Genomic DNA, 14,673 nt, shown 5'->3' with positions numbered 1-14,673 from the left:
ATGTTTATGTCAGCCTTAAATTTAGTTAAATAATGTTTTGCTGGATAAAATCTGTGTAGGAGTTTTAAAGAGAGAGATTTCTCTACAGTGACCATTGAGACCCCTTCACGCTGCAGGTCAACTAATGTCACCATTGGCTAATGAATCTGTCAATCAAACTCATCATCAAAGCAGGCGTGCTCGCTTTCAGCCAATCGGATGGCCCCTTAGACTTTCTTCAGCTTGCACACTGATGTAAGAACCGAAGGTGCACATGGGGGAAAAGTCCAGGAGATGCAAAGCCCACTTGTCAGGAGTAACTAAATCAAATCCCACATTATGATTAAAGTCAGTATTGTAACTCTGTTCTAACTTTAGGTGCTGTGGCCCTGCTACTATTGATGGTATGAGAGTGAAGGGAGACACGAGCCTCAACGCGGCCTTTTATTTTGAAGGACACTTCCTTGAACGCCCCACTGCAGTCTTGAAGTGACATGTTTCTTGTTGTCTTCGGTCGGTGCGTCTCGCTGCAGTCAGGTTGGTACCTGTAGGGAAACTAAGGTTTTAAGTCATTTTGTCGGAGCAGCTTGCTCCCCAAACGCAGAGGCTTTAATTTTGAAAGTGTCTTTCAATGCGCTCTGGTGGCACAGACAGACAGAGAGGGGATTTTTCTGCACACAGGAGGACGCGCTGGCATGTTTTGATTGCGAGTTAGTGGAATTGCAGCTTGAAGTTTTTTTTTGCATACTGTAAGTTACAGGGCGGTAACGAGAGGAGAGCTCACTGGTTTCACTTCGGTGCTTTGATTTAACAAGTGAGAAGGACTTTTGGGTTTGTCTTTTGCGTGCGTGGGTGAGGTTCTTGCTGCTCAGCAGGTTACTGCATGTTGGAGCTGATCCCACATTAAAGGAAAAGTGTTCTCCTTCCATGAAAACTACCATTGGAGATGAACGGCTTTGCAGGAAGTGGTTGCAGGGATCTGGCTGCCACTCTGCACAAACTGTTTTCTGTGCAGAGCTGCATGTTCTGACTGGGTCAGCTTTATGGGAAATGTTTGGGGGGGTTGTTGGTTATTTGTCTCTGGAAAAATAGCCAACTGTAGATAAGATGTTGTAGTTTAAGTCACATGCATGTAAAACTTGATGAGTAACTTTTTAGTGTTGAACTGCTGCTGTCCAAAACCCATTCTTGTAAGTTTACTATTAGACTTAATGCAAATGTAATCATTTGACCCATCTGATGGCAGGAAACAGCAAAAACAAAACACATAAATATATACATAAGTTTACATTTTTTAACTAAAAATTTGGATGAATCGGAATCTCCGAATATTGTACTCTGCCTTTTTTTTTACACTTATTCGGAACCAGGGTTAAATTCTGCCAACAGTCAAATAACATAAGAAAAAGTGTGTAGCAACCTGACAATGAAAATGATGCAGTGTTGCCCTTAATTGTTCCCTTTTTGTTTAGAAGACCTTTCCTAAACGACAGGATGAGTTCCATGGGACCACACGACCTTGAAGTAGAAGAAGAAGAAGAGGAGGAGGAGGAAGAAGATGATGAAATAGTCAGACAAGAAAAAGAGAGTTGTAACCCCACAGAGGTTAGGATGAGTCAGATAGTGATGCCTTGCCACTGCAACCATCGACAGGAGCTCAGTGTGGGCCAGCTGCTCAAATGGATGGACTCCACAGCCTGCCTCTCTGGTGTGTATATGCTTGAAAGTGGCACTACAAAACAGCATAACCAGCCTCGGTTAAGGGAGATTATCTGATGGGAGTGGTTGGGACATTCGTTTACAATTTACATGCACATGTCTAAATGCACAAACTCTTATTCCGAGAAGAAGAAAAACACTTTTGAAACTGTATAATGCTGTTAAAACGGATTTCTAGAAAAAGTGGAACTGTGGGATTGACTTCAGTAAGTTAACACAGAAGGTGACTAAATATGTTGGTTGAACCGAAAGTAAGTAGACTTGGTTCTCTGCATTCTCCTCATCCCGAGCGAACGAGCAGATAGCAGCAGTGATAGTTGCTCACAGAAACCATGACAGAGAGCTTATAGCCTTAAACACAAAGCAAACCAAGGCATAGCTCCAGGGGCTGGGAAGGATGGGCCCAGGACGAGTTTTGGTTTCACTTTTGGTATTGTTGTACCCTAGAGGTGCCAAAATGGACATTAGAACATGGCTTTAAAAAAAAAGAAAAAAAAAGAGGGAGTACGGAATGCCCAAGCGGTAATGAAATAACTGAAACTACATCAGCATCAGTGAGGCAAGTGCGGCAAAGATTTAGGCATTTTTAGGCAAAATCAAAAGACCTGTGTCGGATTCAAGGATATAGTTTCTGCAGAGCGGCGGTAGTTTATTAGACGTTCACCTCTGATTTGTTGGTGCAGAGTAAGCCTGCACTCATTTCCCATCATCCCTTTGTTTACACTCTTTCCCGGTAGCTTACGGCCCCTCACAACCCCACGCTAACATTACTGGTGCAACAAAAGTGGCGAGCAATATCAGAGCTATGCAGTCGTACAGTTTTGAGCCAGATAGCCTCTCAGATGAAAGATCTATTTGTCTGCAAGTGAATGAGTCAGGATGGAGCAGAGTGGGGAGACTTTGGCCTGCCCATTTCAGTTGCTGCGTCACAACTGAGACCTTCATCTGCTCCTGATCCATGAGTAAGCCCTGGCTGCAGCCTGCAGAATGGGTCAACATAGTGGAATGCTTTGAACGCAGAGGAATGTGAACACGCTGTGGAATGTTAACCCCGCCCATGCTGAGCCCGTCTGCTGTGGAATGTTAACCCCGCCCACGCTGAGCCCGTGCATTTGATTCACCTTTGTCACAGCAGTTGTGATTGCAGGAAAGGGGAAGAATCAGTGGAGCACATTTTGTGACATTGTGAATTGTATGAGGAAGAAAGAGAACAGAAGGAGGAAAATTTGAATGGTGCAATTTTTTTTATGTATAACTCAAAAAATGATTCAAGCCCCTCTTTCATGTAACACAATAAAATTCTGTTTGTTTTATTTAAAAATATTTATTTTAAAAGAATGTATCTACATTTAATTGACCTAACACAAAATGTATAAATAGTTTCCCTTATAACTCCAGTAATCCAAAATAATTGAGTTCAAGTAAGGGGCATGCTGTTGAATGCTGTTTTCCTGTTTCTCTTTATTCTTTTTGCCGTCTCACGGCTACAATTTTTCACCTATTTTAACCATTGAACTATTAAAATGTTCAACTCCTTCATCTAATGTAATGCCTGGTATGACTATTAGTCCTTCAAATCCTTCGACTTTTCAAAAGTGAAAACTTTAGTTCGTTTTTTCCACGTAAAAAACGAAACTGTGGCATGAAATCGTTTCAACTCGGAGTGATAGCTCAGTGGCTTAGATAGCGGGATAACAACTCGGAGGTTCTGAGTTCGAATCTAGCATTAAACCGCTGTTGCTTGTTTTTTTTCCTTTGCCTTTCTTGATAAAATTTAGTTCGACTAACTCGATTATATTTCATTACATGGAAGAATTTTCTTTGAGGTGGGTTTACTCATATTTATTGGATGTAAATCCTGACAAAACAATTAAATTGAGTTCATCCAATGAGTTATTTTTTTGAGTCTGTGAGGCCAGACAGAATTTATTAACTCCCTAATGCATGCACATGGAAACTTGTAAAAGGCATAAGAAGGCCGGAATCATGGTAGAAATTCCCTAATTCAATTAAATATTTGTATTTTATTTTAGCACATACAATGAAAAAGGGATCATGAATACAAAGAATGCATTAGGATAATACTAAACTTTAACAAAAAAGACTAAGCTAAACTGATATTCCTGCCCTTAGACCCCCCCTTCACAGTAAGGAAAAACTCCTTAAAAACCCGTAGGTGGCAATATTGCACATGGAAACTTGTAAAACCACCAAAGAAGAAGACGGCCTCAGCATGGGCGGGGCTAACATTCCACAGCGTGTTCACATTCCTCTGCAATCAAAGCATTCCACTATGATGACCCATTCTGCAGGCTGCAGCCAGGGGTAGTTGTGATCCATCACGACAACAGTTTTAATCTTAAATTATTTTATATATGTCCTCCATCATGAGAAAAATGCTACAAGAACACATTAAAAACAGCAAAAACACAATTTTCCTTGGAGTGGGGCTTCAAGGTCTAAGCGAGGTTGGAGTTCCTGTTGTCAGAAATTTCAGCTAAGCTCTTCTGGAGCCGGATCTGAGCAAACCTGAAATGAAAGCCAAAAGAACAAGTCATGTGGCTGCAAACATTTGTCGGACACTGAACAGTTCTCTTTGTTTTACCGCATCGAGTTTGCTGTGCATTCCCGATTGGCGGTTCAGCAACGACTGTCACTGTTACTTAACCTCTCTCCAGTCCACGAATGCCTCTGTACAGCCCACTGATGGACCTGATCACACTGACACATCAGACAACTTGTCTACTTTTATCAGTAAAAGTAGGTATGCTAATAAACAGCTTTCACAGATCAGTCAAGAAACAGTAACGGTTCTGATAGCCCTCCCAATAAACCTTAAAAAAAGCCAACTGAGAAATCGTGTGTTTTAAGTGCTGTACATCTTATGAAGCCTAACTCTTCATGAGGATATCTCTCGTGTATTTTCAGCTGAGAGGCATGCTGGAAGCCCCTGTGTCACCGCCTCAATGGATGATATTGACTTTGAGCACACCATCAGGTTAGCATCAACCCGTATGAGCACACACGGACCCACATAGTCATGCTAACTCTGGTGTCCTGCCTCGTCCTGTTAGTGTAGGTCAGGTGGTGAACATCCAGGCAAAGGTCAACAGAGCCTTCAACACCAGTATGGAGGTCAGTGGTGTTCATTTAAAGCTCATGCAAACAGGAATATGTCCAGTATTTCCCCCTGATAGGCAAGCCAAAATAATTTTATCCTAAACTACAAGAAACCTGCAAAATTTCTGTTAAAAAGAAAATCATTATGAAAACTTCCCAAAAGCGTGTCAACTTTCAGTTTGCATTGGATTCTCTATGATGCAACGTTTGGTTCATTTTCTGCATGCTTTCATCAACTTTTTATTCTTATTTTGAAGGAAAAAAGCATCCAGTAATGTTTTTTGAAGCCACAGAATAATTAAAAAAAACAGTAGCTGGTAGTATTACAATGCAACTTTCCCTAAGAATTTTTAGCACATCCATGTTTGTTTGTCTGTGATTTTTAACCATCTTCTTGTGATTCTTCTGAATGGTTTTCTGTTTGCTTTTCCCCGTCAGGTGGGCATACAGGTGAGCTGCGAAGACCTGTTCCACGATCGCCACTGGAGGGTTTGCCATGCCTTTGCGACGTTTGTAACACAGCGAACAAACACAGGACAGAAAGTAAGGATTGAGTGGTTCCTTACTTTTAAATGTACCAGAATATTCCATAATAAGTGGAGACAGTTTGTTGTTTTAACGCATTTGTCTCAAAGGTGACCCTGAGGCCCATAGCTCCTCAAACTCATAAGGAAAAGGTGGAGTACAGCATAGCAGCTGAGAGGAGGAGGGTTCGCATGGTTCATGATGACATCATCAAGGATCTGCTCTCCAGCGGCTCCATTCAGCATGGTGGGTTTGAAGCACACAGTCACATCTGAGTTAACAGACACCCCAATTAATGACTAGAAACAAAAGAGAAGAAACCAGGCTGCAGTCGGCACATTTACCTCATTTAAAAACCCACTCTGATGACAATTTTGCTTTTAACATATCCGTGTGGCATTTTTGTCATCATTAAGAAGATATACAAAGAAAATTAAGCTTGAAATAGCATTTCTGAGTATGGCTTTGTTTAAAATGTTGTGAATCAGGAGCAATTGAAAAAAAAGTCATTTTAAAAAGCTTGTAGCAATGACATAGAAGCTACAGTTGGCGGGCCACATGCTTCCTGCCCCGCTCCATTCTGATGCATCCACTTGCAGACAAATAGATCCAAAAACGGTTTCATTTTTCTCGTCTGAGCTGGTATCTGGATCAAAACTGTAGGGCTGGATAGCTCCAAGGTTGCCAACTTTTTTGCACTGCTAATGTTAGGTTGGGGGTGTGAGGGGCTGTAAGCTAGAGGGAGAGAGTGCAAACAGATAGATGACCAGAATTGGGGATGGCTTATTCTGTGCCAACAGTCCCACCCACAATTCAGAGGTGAATTTCTAATAAACCATGCCACATCTGCAGAAACCATGTCCTATAAACAACATAGGTTTTTTGATTTAGGCTAAAAACAGCACAATCCTAATTAAAAGACTACTGGGAACACTTTAAAAGATTGATCAAAAGATAATCAGAGTGGGACCTAAAATGACTGTAATAGACGTTCAGTGTCTTCTGTGTCTGCCTGTCCTTCACGTACATTTGTGCAGTGTTGCCCACAACTGAAAAAGATCTTTTTGTGTGTTGTGGTTTGTGTATTTGTGTGTCAGCGGACAGTTTGTCAGGATACAATGCCGTGCAGGCAGAAAAGACCAAGGTGGAAAGTGTAGAACTGGTTCTGCCGCCTCATGCAAACCATCAGGTGATTCATCTGCTGTCCTTTTCTCTACAGTAAAAGGAACGAAGTTATTGCTGTGTTGCATAGTATTGAATTATTATAAGTCATTTGCCATTGTGTATTTGTTCTAACATAATGACAGTTAATTTCCTCTAAAAGTTAGACTCTTATGTTCTCCTTTAAAATGGCGCCTTCTGTGTGGAGCCTTTTAGCCGCTGTGCCTGTTTTCTCACAGGTAGCAGTCAAACTTTGATGCTCCTCGCTGCGTCCCATCATTGACTGTCCTGTGTGTGCTCAGGTGAATACATTCGGAGGACAGATCATGGCCTGGATGGTGAATGTAGCTATGATAGCTGCCAGGTACAAAGTCACACAGATTTCCAAGCATTTTTTGAAGCATTTACTTAGGATTTGTCTTAACCTGGGATTTCGTGCCTGTTCTTTCACCTCGACGCAGTCGCCTGTGTCAGGCTCACCCGACTCTTCGAACCATCGACATGTTCACTTTCAGAGGACCTTCAAAGGTGGGAGACCGGCTGCTGTTGAGGGCTATAGTCAACAATGCCTTCAAAAGCAGGTATGAGTGTCCAGCAGCAGACGGACAGCAGGAGGGGAGAGGTGCTGTGGTAGCAGGAACCTTTGCCTGATTGATGCATTCTGTTCTGTGCAGCTTGGAGGTGGGAGTGCGTGCAGAAGCTTACCAGGAGGAGGGGCCTAACCGACACATAAACTCCGCCTTCATGACCTTTGAGGTTCTCGACAAAAGCGGGAAGCTGTGTGCTTTACCACGGATACGACCAGAACCGGTGGTGAGTCAACTGATTATGACCTCAAGGGGCTTGGAAACGGGTCTAGAAACACTAGAACTACACATTCATAAAAGACATTATTGAGCATCTCAACTGATCATTTCAGGGTTTTGTTTTTTGTTTTTTTGCAAAGCATCAAATAAGGTTATCTTAAGGGTCTACACAAGGAATGCAAAACAGAAAAACACAAAAAAAACAATTTATTTATGATAGTATTAAGTTAGTTCATGCCAAATATTTCAAGATTATTTAGTTTCTAATTTGGTCCCAATTATTCCAATAAAACCAGATAATTTTAACGTATTTTATTAGTGGCATTTACAGTGATGAAAGCTCTGTTTTCTGGAAAACAACCCCAAATGGTCTGCATCCATGGCAGGAAATCCACAGGGATGACTAGAGGGGCCACCCAGACCTGCCCCCACTATAAGCTTCATCAATAAAAGACTTTTAGGTCTAGCCTGTATGATCCAAATGGAGTCTGGTGAACAAAAATAGCAACAAAGTTAGGAAAATACGAACCTCTGAGATATAATGGAGTTTGTGACTACAATCATTTTGCAATCTGTTCTGTTTTTTTACCCAAAAACCTAAATATATAATTAATAAAAAATGAATTTAAAGGGCAATTGTTGCAGCACTCCATCGATGTCCTGCTGCTGCGGTTGCATTACTTCTGCAGTCCTTTGAGGTTTTGCCTTAAAACTCTCTAAAGCATCTTTATCCTGCACTGCTGCCACTCAACACGGTGTTGGACTTCCGTGGGAATCATGTGCATCGTGGAACTTCGTGTTGACCACGGCCAAAATGAGTGTTTCCGTATTGGTTCATACATGCTGGGGTTATGCCTGTCTACATGCAGTGAGTTGAAATGAAAGAAACAGACTTTACATCAGCCAGAAAACCGCTATCTCATGCTTAATCTAAGCTGTAAACTTTACAGGCACAAATGGCTTAGAGGGAAAAGCCAGTGACGGTCAAAGTCTTTGAAGGAGCGACCTTTGTGTTCTCCAATTCAGGTCTTATCACTCTGTGTGGCAGGTTCAGGCACACCTAAAAGTGACCCCCTTTTTTCTTAAGATAACCATGTCTTAAAGACCCACTCCGATGAAAATTGTGTGTTTTGAAGATGTTTTTGTGGCATTTTTCTCGAAAATGGGCAGTTGAAAAAGATTGTATTTGTGCTGTGGAAATTTTGCTGAGTGGGCCCAAAGCCGCTCCATTCTGATGCATCCGCTTGTAGAAACTACATTCATGTACGTCTTTATTTCCCCGTCTGAGCTGGTATCTGGCTTAAAACTGCTCAGCTGGAGAGCCCGCCGTCTCTGCTGCACCGCTAATGTTAGATTGCAAGTGTGAGAGGCTGTAAGCTAGAGAGTGTGTAAACAGAGAACTCTCGGTAACAGGGAGGGAAAGGGGGGCGGTGTTGCTCCGCCCACAGCTCAGAGACGATTTTCAAATGAACTACTGCCGCTCAGCAGAAAGGGGCATATTCCTTATTAGAAGACCAATGGAAATCCTTTTAGAATAGATCAAATATGATTAGAAACTGGTCTTTAAGGTACAGTTATTTCAAACATAAACAAACTCAAAACAACATTTTTTTACAGTAGGAAGCTTCATTTGATTGTCTCTTTTTGAATGTAATATAACTTGAACAAGTTGCACTAAATGTCAGTGTTTGTTCTTTCCTGGGGCTGTGTGTGTTTTTGTGTTTGTGTGTGTGATTCATAGGAAGGTGAGAGGAGGTTCCAGGAAGCAATAGCCAGGAAAAAGATCAGGCTGGACAGGTGAGGTGTTGGTCTGTTTCTATCAGTGGAACAGGCATTATTGGCTTTCAGTGTTGATTTTGTGTCCAGTTCACAAACCTCTGCCATGTTCTGTGATTGTCACTCTGTGTCCAACGCTATAACTCTTTTGTGGTTTGGCTAAAACTTAAAAAACAAAACAACATCTTTTTGTGTGTGTTTTAATGCACAAGAGGCCATGTGGAATAAACTGATCATTTTTGGTCATAAAAGGCCAGGGATTAAACTTCCCACATTCTACGTTCTCCTGTTTCCAGCTGTGCCCTCACTATTCTAACTGAAGCTGTGTTGTGGAACAGAAATGTTCAGTGTTGTCTGGTTGTTGTTCCAGGAAGTACATCATCTCCTGCAAACAAAGTGAAGCTCCTCTGTCTGTTCCATGGGATCCCAGGAACCAGGTCAGGACTTGCAACAGATTTTTCTCTATGTGTCAAATCCTCTGTACAATCAGCAAATTGCACATGACCTATAGGGATGTGACCACCAATGTGCAACAAGGAAAAGTTGGTAGACTTTTAACTCATCAGTGTATGAATGTGTTCATGACTGGTTGAATAGTAGAAAAATAGTCCATTGATTTAAAAAGGTGTTCAATATTGTTTTAATAGAATTTAAGAATGTCATCATCACCTTTTGAGGATCTGATCATGAACAGAAGTACTCGGAATGACTAGGGGGGAGTGTTCTTTGTTGTTGTTGCACTTATGGCAGCGTATACAATCATTATTGCACCCTTTTTTTTTAAATAGTTTTTTATTGACAATATTTAAAAAAACAACTCACGCATCCTTGAGCACATTTAGAGCGGAACCTTATGCCAGATTAGGGATGAAAAAATTTCAGATTATTTTACATTTCTGCCAATAGAAATAACCTTTTGCCTGAAGAAAGAACCTAAAACTATGTCAAAGGCTCACTAACTCGACAAAAGATAATTGAAGCAGCTGAGTCGAAGAGAAGTTGGGTGGTGGAGAATATTTTTTTAGCAGAAAAATTAATAAAGGATTATGGAAAAATATGTAGGAGTGAGTGAAGGATATTCCATTATTTGTAATAGGGATGAGTGAAATTATTTATTTGCACATATTCAAAATATAGATATATTGAAAAAGTATTGGTATGTTAAATGCATAGCACATTCTGCATCGTATCTCTTTCTGTGGAAGGTTTTTGATATAAAAAATTAAACAGTAAAGAGATTTTGGGCAACCGGCTGCTTTAGAATTCATTTTGAGCAAAATCTTAAATATTCTTCTGAATGACTTCAAAGAAGGAGTTTCATTAAAATTAGATGAATGTTTTTACTTTGCTTAGTTGCAGATTCATTTGGTTACTCCAAGTTATTTACATTTGTTTTATTGGCAGATTTAATTTTCTTATTAAAAGTGTACATTTGTTAATTTTAGGATGTATTATCTAAAGATCAGTGATTGTTTCTTAATGAAATATTAGCTGTTTGGTCATAGATAAAATAAATTATTTTGACTAGAGGTTAAATAGAAATACAAGTTCAGATGAAGAGATACTTCTGTGTTCTTTGTGGTTTTTGTCTAACAGAAATGTAAAACTTGTTAACCAAAGGTTGGTAAAAAGCTGACGTGTCACAAATGTGCTGCCATAGGAGGTTGTATAACAGCTACAGACAAAGTACTTCCTTAAAATGAGATGTCTACTCAAGTACACTGCTCAGTTTGAGTGCAAATACTGAATACCAGAACAATAATGGATTAATTCACCTTTCAGTTCAACAACTGTTGGTAGATAATGAAATTGAGCTAACATTTGCTGATGCCTACGGGAGCTAATCAACCTGCAAATTACAAATTTAACAGTAAAATAAGAGATATTCTCATATTTTTTCAGATATGAGATGCAGTGGGGCAAAAAAGTATTAAGTCAGCCACCAATTGTGTTCTCCCACTTAAAGAGAATAGAGAGGCCTGTAATTCTCATCATAGGTATACCTCACCTATGAAAGACAAAATGAGAAGAAAACAAATTCCAGAAAATCGCATTGTCTGATTTTTAAAGAACTTTTTTGTAAATTATGGTGGGGGAAAAAATTTTGGTCAATAACAAAAGTTCCTCTCAATACTTTGTTATATACCCTTTGTTGGCAATGACAGCGGTCACATTTTTCCGTAAGTCTTCACAAGGTTTTCACCAATTGTCGCAGGTATTTTGGCCCATTCCTCCATGCAGATCTCCTCTAGAGCAGTGAATTTTTTGGTCCCTTTGCTGAAAAACAGCCCCAAAGCATGATGTTTCCACCCCCATGCTTTACTGTAGGTATGGTGTTCTTTGGATGCAACTTAGCGTTATTACTCTGTATTCTTTCTCATCTGACCATAGGACATTCTCCCAATCCTCTTCTGGATCTTCCAAATGCTCTCTAGTAAACTTTAGACGGGCCTACACATGTACTGGCTTTACCAGGGGGACACGTCTGGCACTGCAGGATTTGAGTCTCTGGCGGTGTATTGTGTTACTGATGGTAGCCTTTGTTACTTTGGTCCCAGCTCTCTGCAGGTCATTCACTAGATTCCCTCGTGTGGTTCTGGGATTTTTGCTCACCGTTCTTGTGATCATGTTGACTCCACAGGGTGAGATCTTGCAGGGAGTCCCAGATGGAGGGAGATTATCAGTGGTCTTGTATGTCTTCCTTTTCCTAAAAATTGCTCCCACAGTTGATTTCTTCACACCAAGCTGCTTACCTATTACAGATTCAGTCTTCCCAGTCTGGTGCAGGTCAGCAATTTGGTTTCTGGTGTCCTTAGACAGCTCTTTGGTCTCTGCCATTGTGGAGTTTGGAGTGTGACTGTTTGAGGTTGTGGACAGGTGGCCTTTATGTAGATAACCAGTTCAAACAGGTTCCATTAATACGAGTGGAGGACAGTGGATCCTCTTACAGAAGAAGTTACGGGTCTGTGAGAGCCAGAAATCTCGCTTGTTTGTAGGTGACCAAATACTTATTTTCCATCATAATTTGCAAATTAATTCTTTAAAAATCAGACAATGGGATTTTCTGGATATTTTTTTTGTCATAGTTGAGGTATATCTATGATACCAAATTACAGTCCTCTCTCATCTCTGTAAGTGGGAGAACCTACACAGTTGGTGGCTAACTGAATACATTTTTTCCCCACTGTATATCCAATTTAGCCTTATGCGAACACAAGTCTATCCTTACTGAGAGCGGTGCTCCATGTGTTTCCAGGTTTATCTCAGCTACAACAACGTGTCGGCTCTGAAGATGCTTGCAGCTAAGAAGAGCTGGCGCCTCAGCACAGAGAAAGACCAGGTTTGGACCCTTTCATATGGTTTTTCTTTCTTTGACTCTTTGCACAGATTTTCTATTCCACATATGAGTGTTTCATACAAATGTTTCCTCTTTGTAGGTGTGTCTGTACACCCTGGAGCAGAAGTCCATGTTGAGTATCAGAGTAGAAAAGGTGGTGGACGTTCCTGCTGCCACAGCCTTTGCTCTGCTTGCTGAGCTAAGCAACAGAACACACTGGGATACACATTACAAGTAAAAATGAGATGCACACGGACACATACAAAACTTCCTTTGTTTTCTAGTATTGAAAGAGTCAATTCTGTGTCCACTCCAATTTAACTAACATTTTGCGTCATTTTCCTGTGTTTGGGGGTAATTTGTCAGGTGATCTGTTTACATTGTGAAGCAGCAGGATTAGCCTCAGTTTAATTCTACACGATCTCCCATCTTTTCCTCTTGTATGCACTTCACCTGTTAGTGGTAACCAGTAACATGATCTTATCACACTTTACTGGGTCACATTAGGTTTGGTGTGGTTGGCACAAACATCACAGGCTTCTTTCCATATACCATTGCTTTAAAATATGCATAGACTTTTTTTATCAAGCATTTATTTAATATCTTAGCCAGATCAAAAAATACATTTTGAACAAATCACAATGCTTTTTCTTGACACTTTCTTCTTATAATTAAGTTTTTTTTTTTTTCTGTGTCCATTTCCTAAACTAGAGAATGTGAGCTGATTCAGCGTGTGGATGAAGATGATTTTATTTATCGAGTGGTAACGCCGTCAGTGCTTCAGGGCAAGGTGGGATCCCCCACCTCAAGCCCCCAGGAAGAAGACATTCTTCAGGATTTCATCCTGTTGACCTCTGTAAGGAAGCCGTGCAGCCCCGGGTCAGTATGACTTCAGATGAGATTTCTCTGGAGATGAACTCCCTCCCCCCAATGACTTCCTAAAACATTAAAACCAAATTTCAATGCAACCTCTTAGCCCGAGCCTCTTACAAATTCTTATTCCTTTAGACAGGGGGGGGTCCTAGCTTTGTGCTAAAAGGGCTAGCTAGATTTGGTGAGGTGAAAACCACTGGACCTGCACTCTTGGAACTCTTAAATGCAAATGAACTATTTAATGAAATGATTTTTGCAATTTTTATTTCATTTCGTGAAAATCTTTAAAAATAATTATAATTGTGATTTTTTTTTAAATAACTACCAGGTGAAATTCTTCTGGCATAAGGATCTCAGGATCTCAATTGATCAGAATCTGTCTGTAAACATTTACAAAAACACTATTTTTGATTGTTCCCCAGAGATCCATACGTCATTGCTCTGCGTTCGGTGTCCCTGCCCACCCATCCTCCCTTTGAGAAATGTAACAGAGGAGAGGTCCTGTGTGCCGGTTTTACAATCCTGGAAACGGAAAACAAAAAGTCACTGGTGAGGGAAAGAACCGGTTGAACTTTCCACTTACGACTAAACAAATCTTGATGTGTTTAAGTTTGTTTTTTTTCCACTTTCGTATAGATCCGTTATTATAACCAGGCGTCGCCGGAAGTCCTTCCATACATTTCCAATGATGTTGCTGGCCTCTCCTCCTCTTTCTATCACACCTTCTGCGCCTGCAGCGAGTATCTGATCCAAAACAAACTGCATCCCACTGCTGAGGCGGACCAACAGCAAACTCTGGAAACACCGAGTCCGACAAAGACGCTGCAGAGCACCCAGCTGTAACCACGGCAACACCTTCAGGCCATCAGTGCTGCTGCTGCCATCATTTCCATCATCATGTTTACAGAATGTTGACAGTTTTGACTTCCTTGTAATAAATGATTGAACTGTATAAAAATAGAAGACTTCCACAATTCAGGCTCATTTTTAGCCATATTTGAGATTTTCTGACCTGAGAATGGTGCATCTCTCCTGCTCTATATGCACACAGAGTGAGCTTAACCCTTGTGCTATCCTAGGCACTTTACCATTTGGAGTTGGGTCATCTAGACCCACTAGACAGTGCTCTGAACCTTTTTTCTTCAATGATTTGTGATCTTCACTTGTGTCCATGGATTATATGAAATCCTCTCCACCTTTATTATGGTAGGGAGAACACATCAATGTAAGGGTGGGGTCATCTAAGATAGCACAAGGGTTAATAAGATATACCAGCTCAGTGGTCAGGTTAGAGTGTCCGCCCTGTAACTGGAAAGTCGTGGGTTCAAACCCAGGCCGAGTCATACCTAAGACTTTAAAAATGGGACCCAATGCCTC

General features: G+C 40.8%; 1 protein-coding gene across 4 annotated transcripts; it reads left to right on the top strand.

The window, feature by feature from the left end:
* Window positions 1-211: 211 nt before the first annotated feature.
* On the top strand, window positions 212-14,270 carry LOC101159853 (acyl-coenzyme A thioesterase 11). Of its 4 annotated transcripts, XM_011486347.3 has the most exons (18): window positions 212-288; window positions 358-516; window positions 1,452-1,687; window positions 4,627-4,696; window positions 4,773-4,833; window positions 5,257-5,361; window positions 5,454-5,589; window positions 6,441-6,532; window positions 6,807-6,868; window positions 6,966-7,085; window positions 7,179-7,317; window positions 9,052-9,107; window positions 9,457-9,523; window positions 12,343-12,426; window positions 12,524-12,657; window positions 13,135-13,302; window positions 13,719-13,845; window positions 13,933-14,270. In XM_011486347.3, exons 3-18 carry the CDS (start codon window positions 1,474-1,476, stop codon window positions 14,137-14,139), a joined length of 1,842 nt encoding a protein of 613 aa, XP_011484649.1. In that variant the 5' UTR covers window positions 212-288; window positions 358-516; window positions 1,452-1,473; the 3' UTR covers window positions 14,140-14,270. The 4 variants fall into 4 exon arrangements, with proteins under 4 accessions (XP_011484649.1, XP_020566491.1, XP_011484648.1 ...); XM_020710832.2 differs by having other exon boundaries at window positions 243-516; window positions 1,455-1,687; XM_011486346.3 differs by having other exon boundaries at window positions 244-516.
* The last annotated feature ends 403 nt before the right edge of the window (window positions 14,271-14,673 follow it).

This window comes from Oryzias latipes, chromosome 17 (genome assembly GCF_002234675.1).
Source record: "Oryzias latipes chromosome 17, ASM223467v1".
Classification (NCBI taxonomy): Eukaryota; Metazoa; Chordata; class Actinopteri; order Beloniformes; family Adrianichthyidae; genus Oryzias; species Oryzias latipes.
Note: the sequence above shows the minus strand (reverse complement) of the source record. Positions and strands in the feature narration are given on the sequence as shown.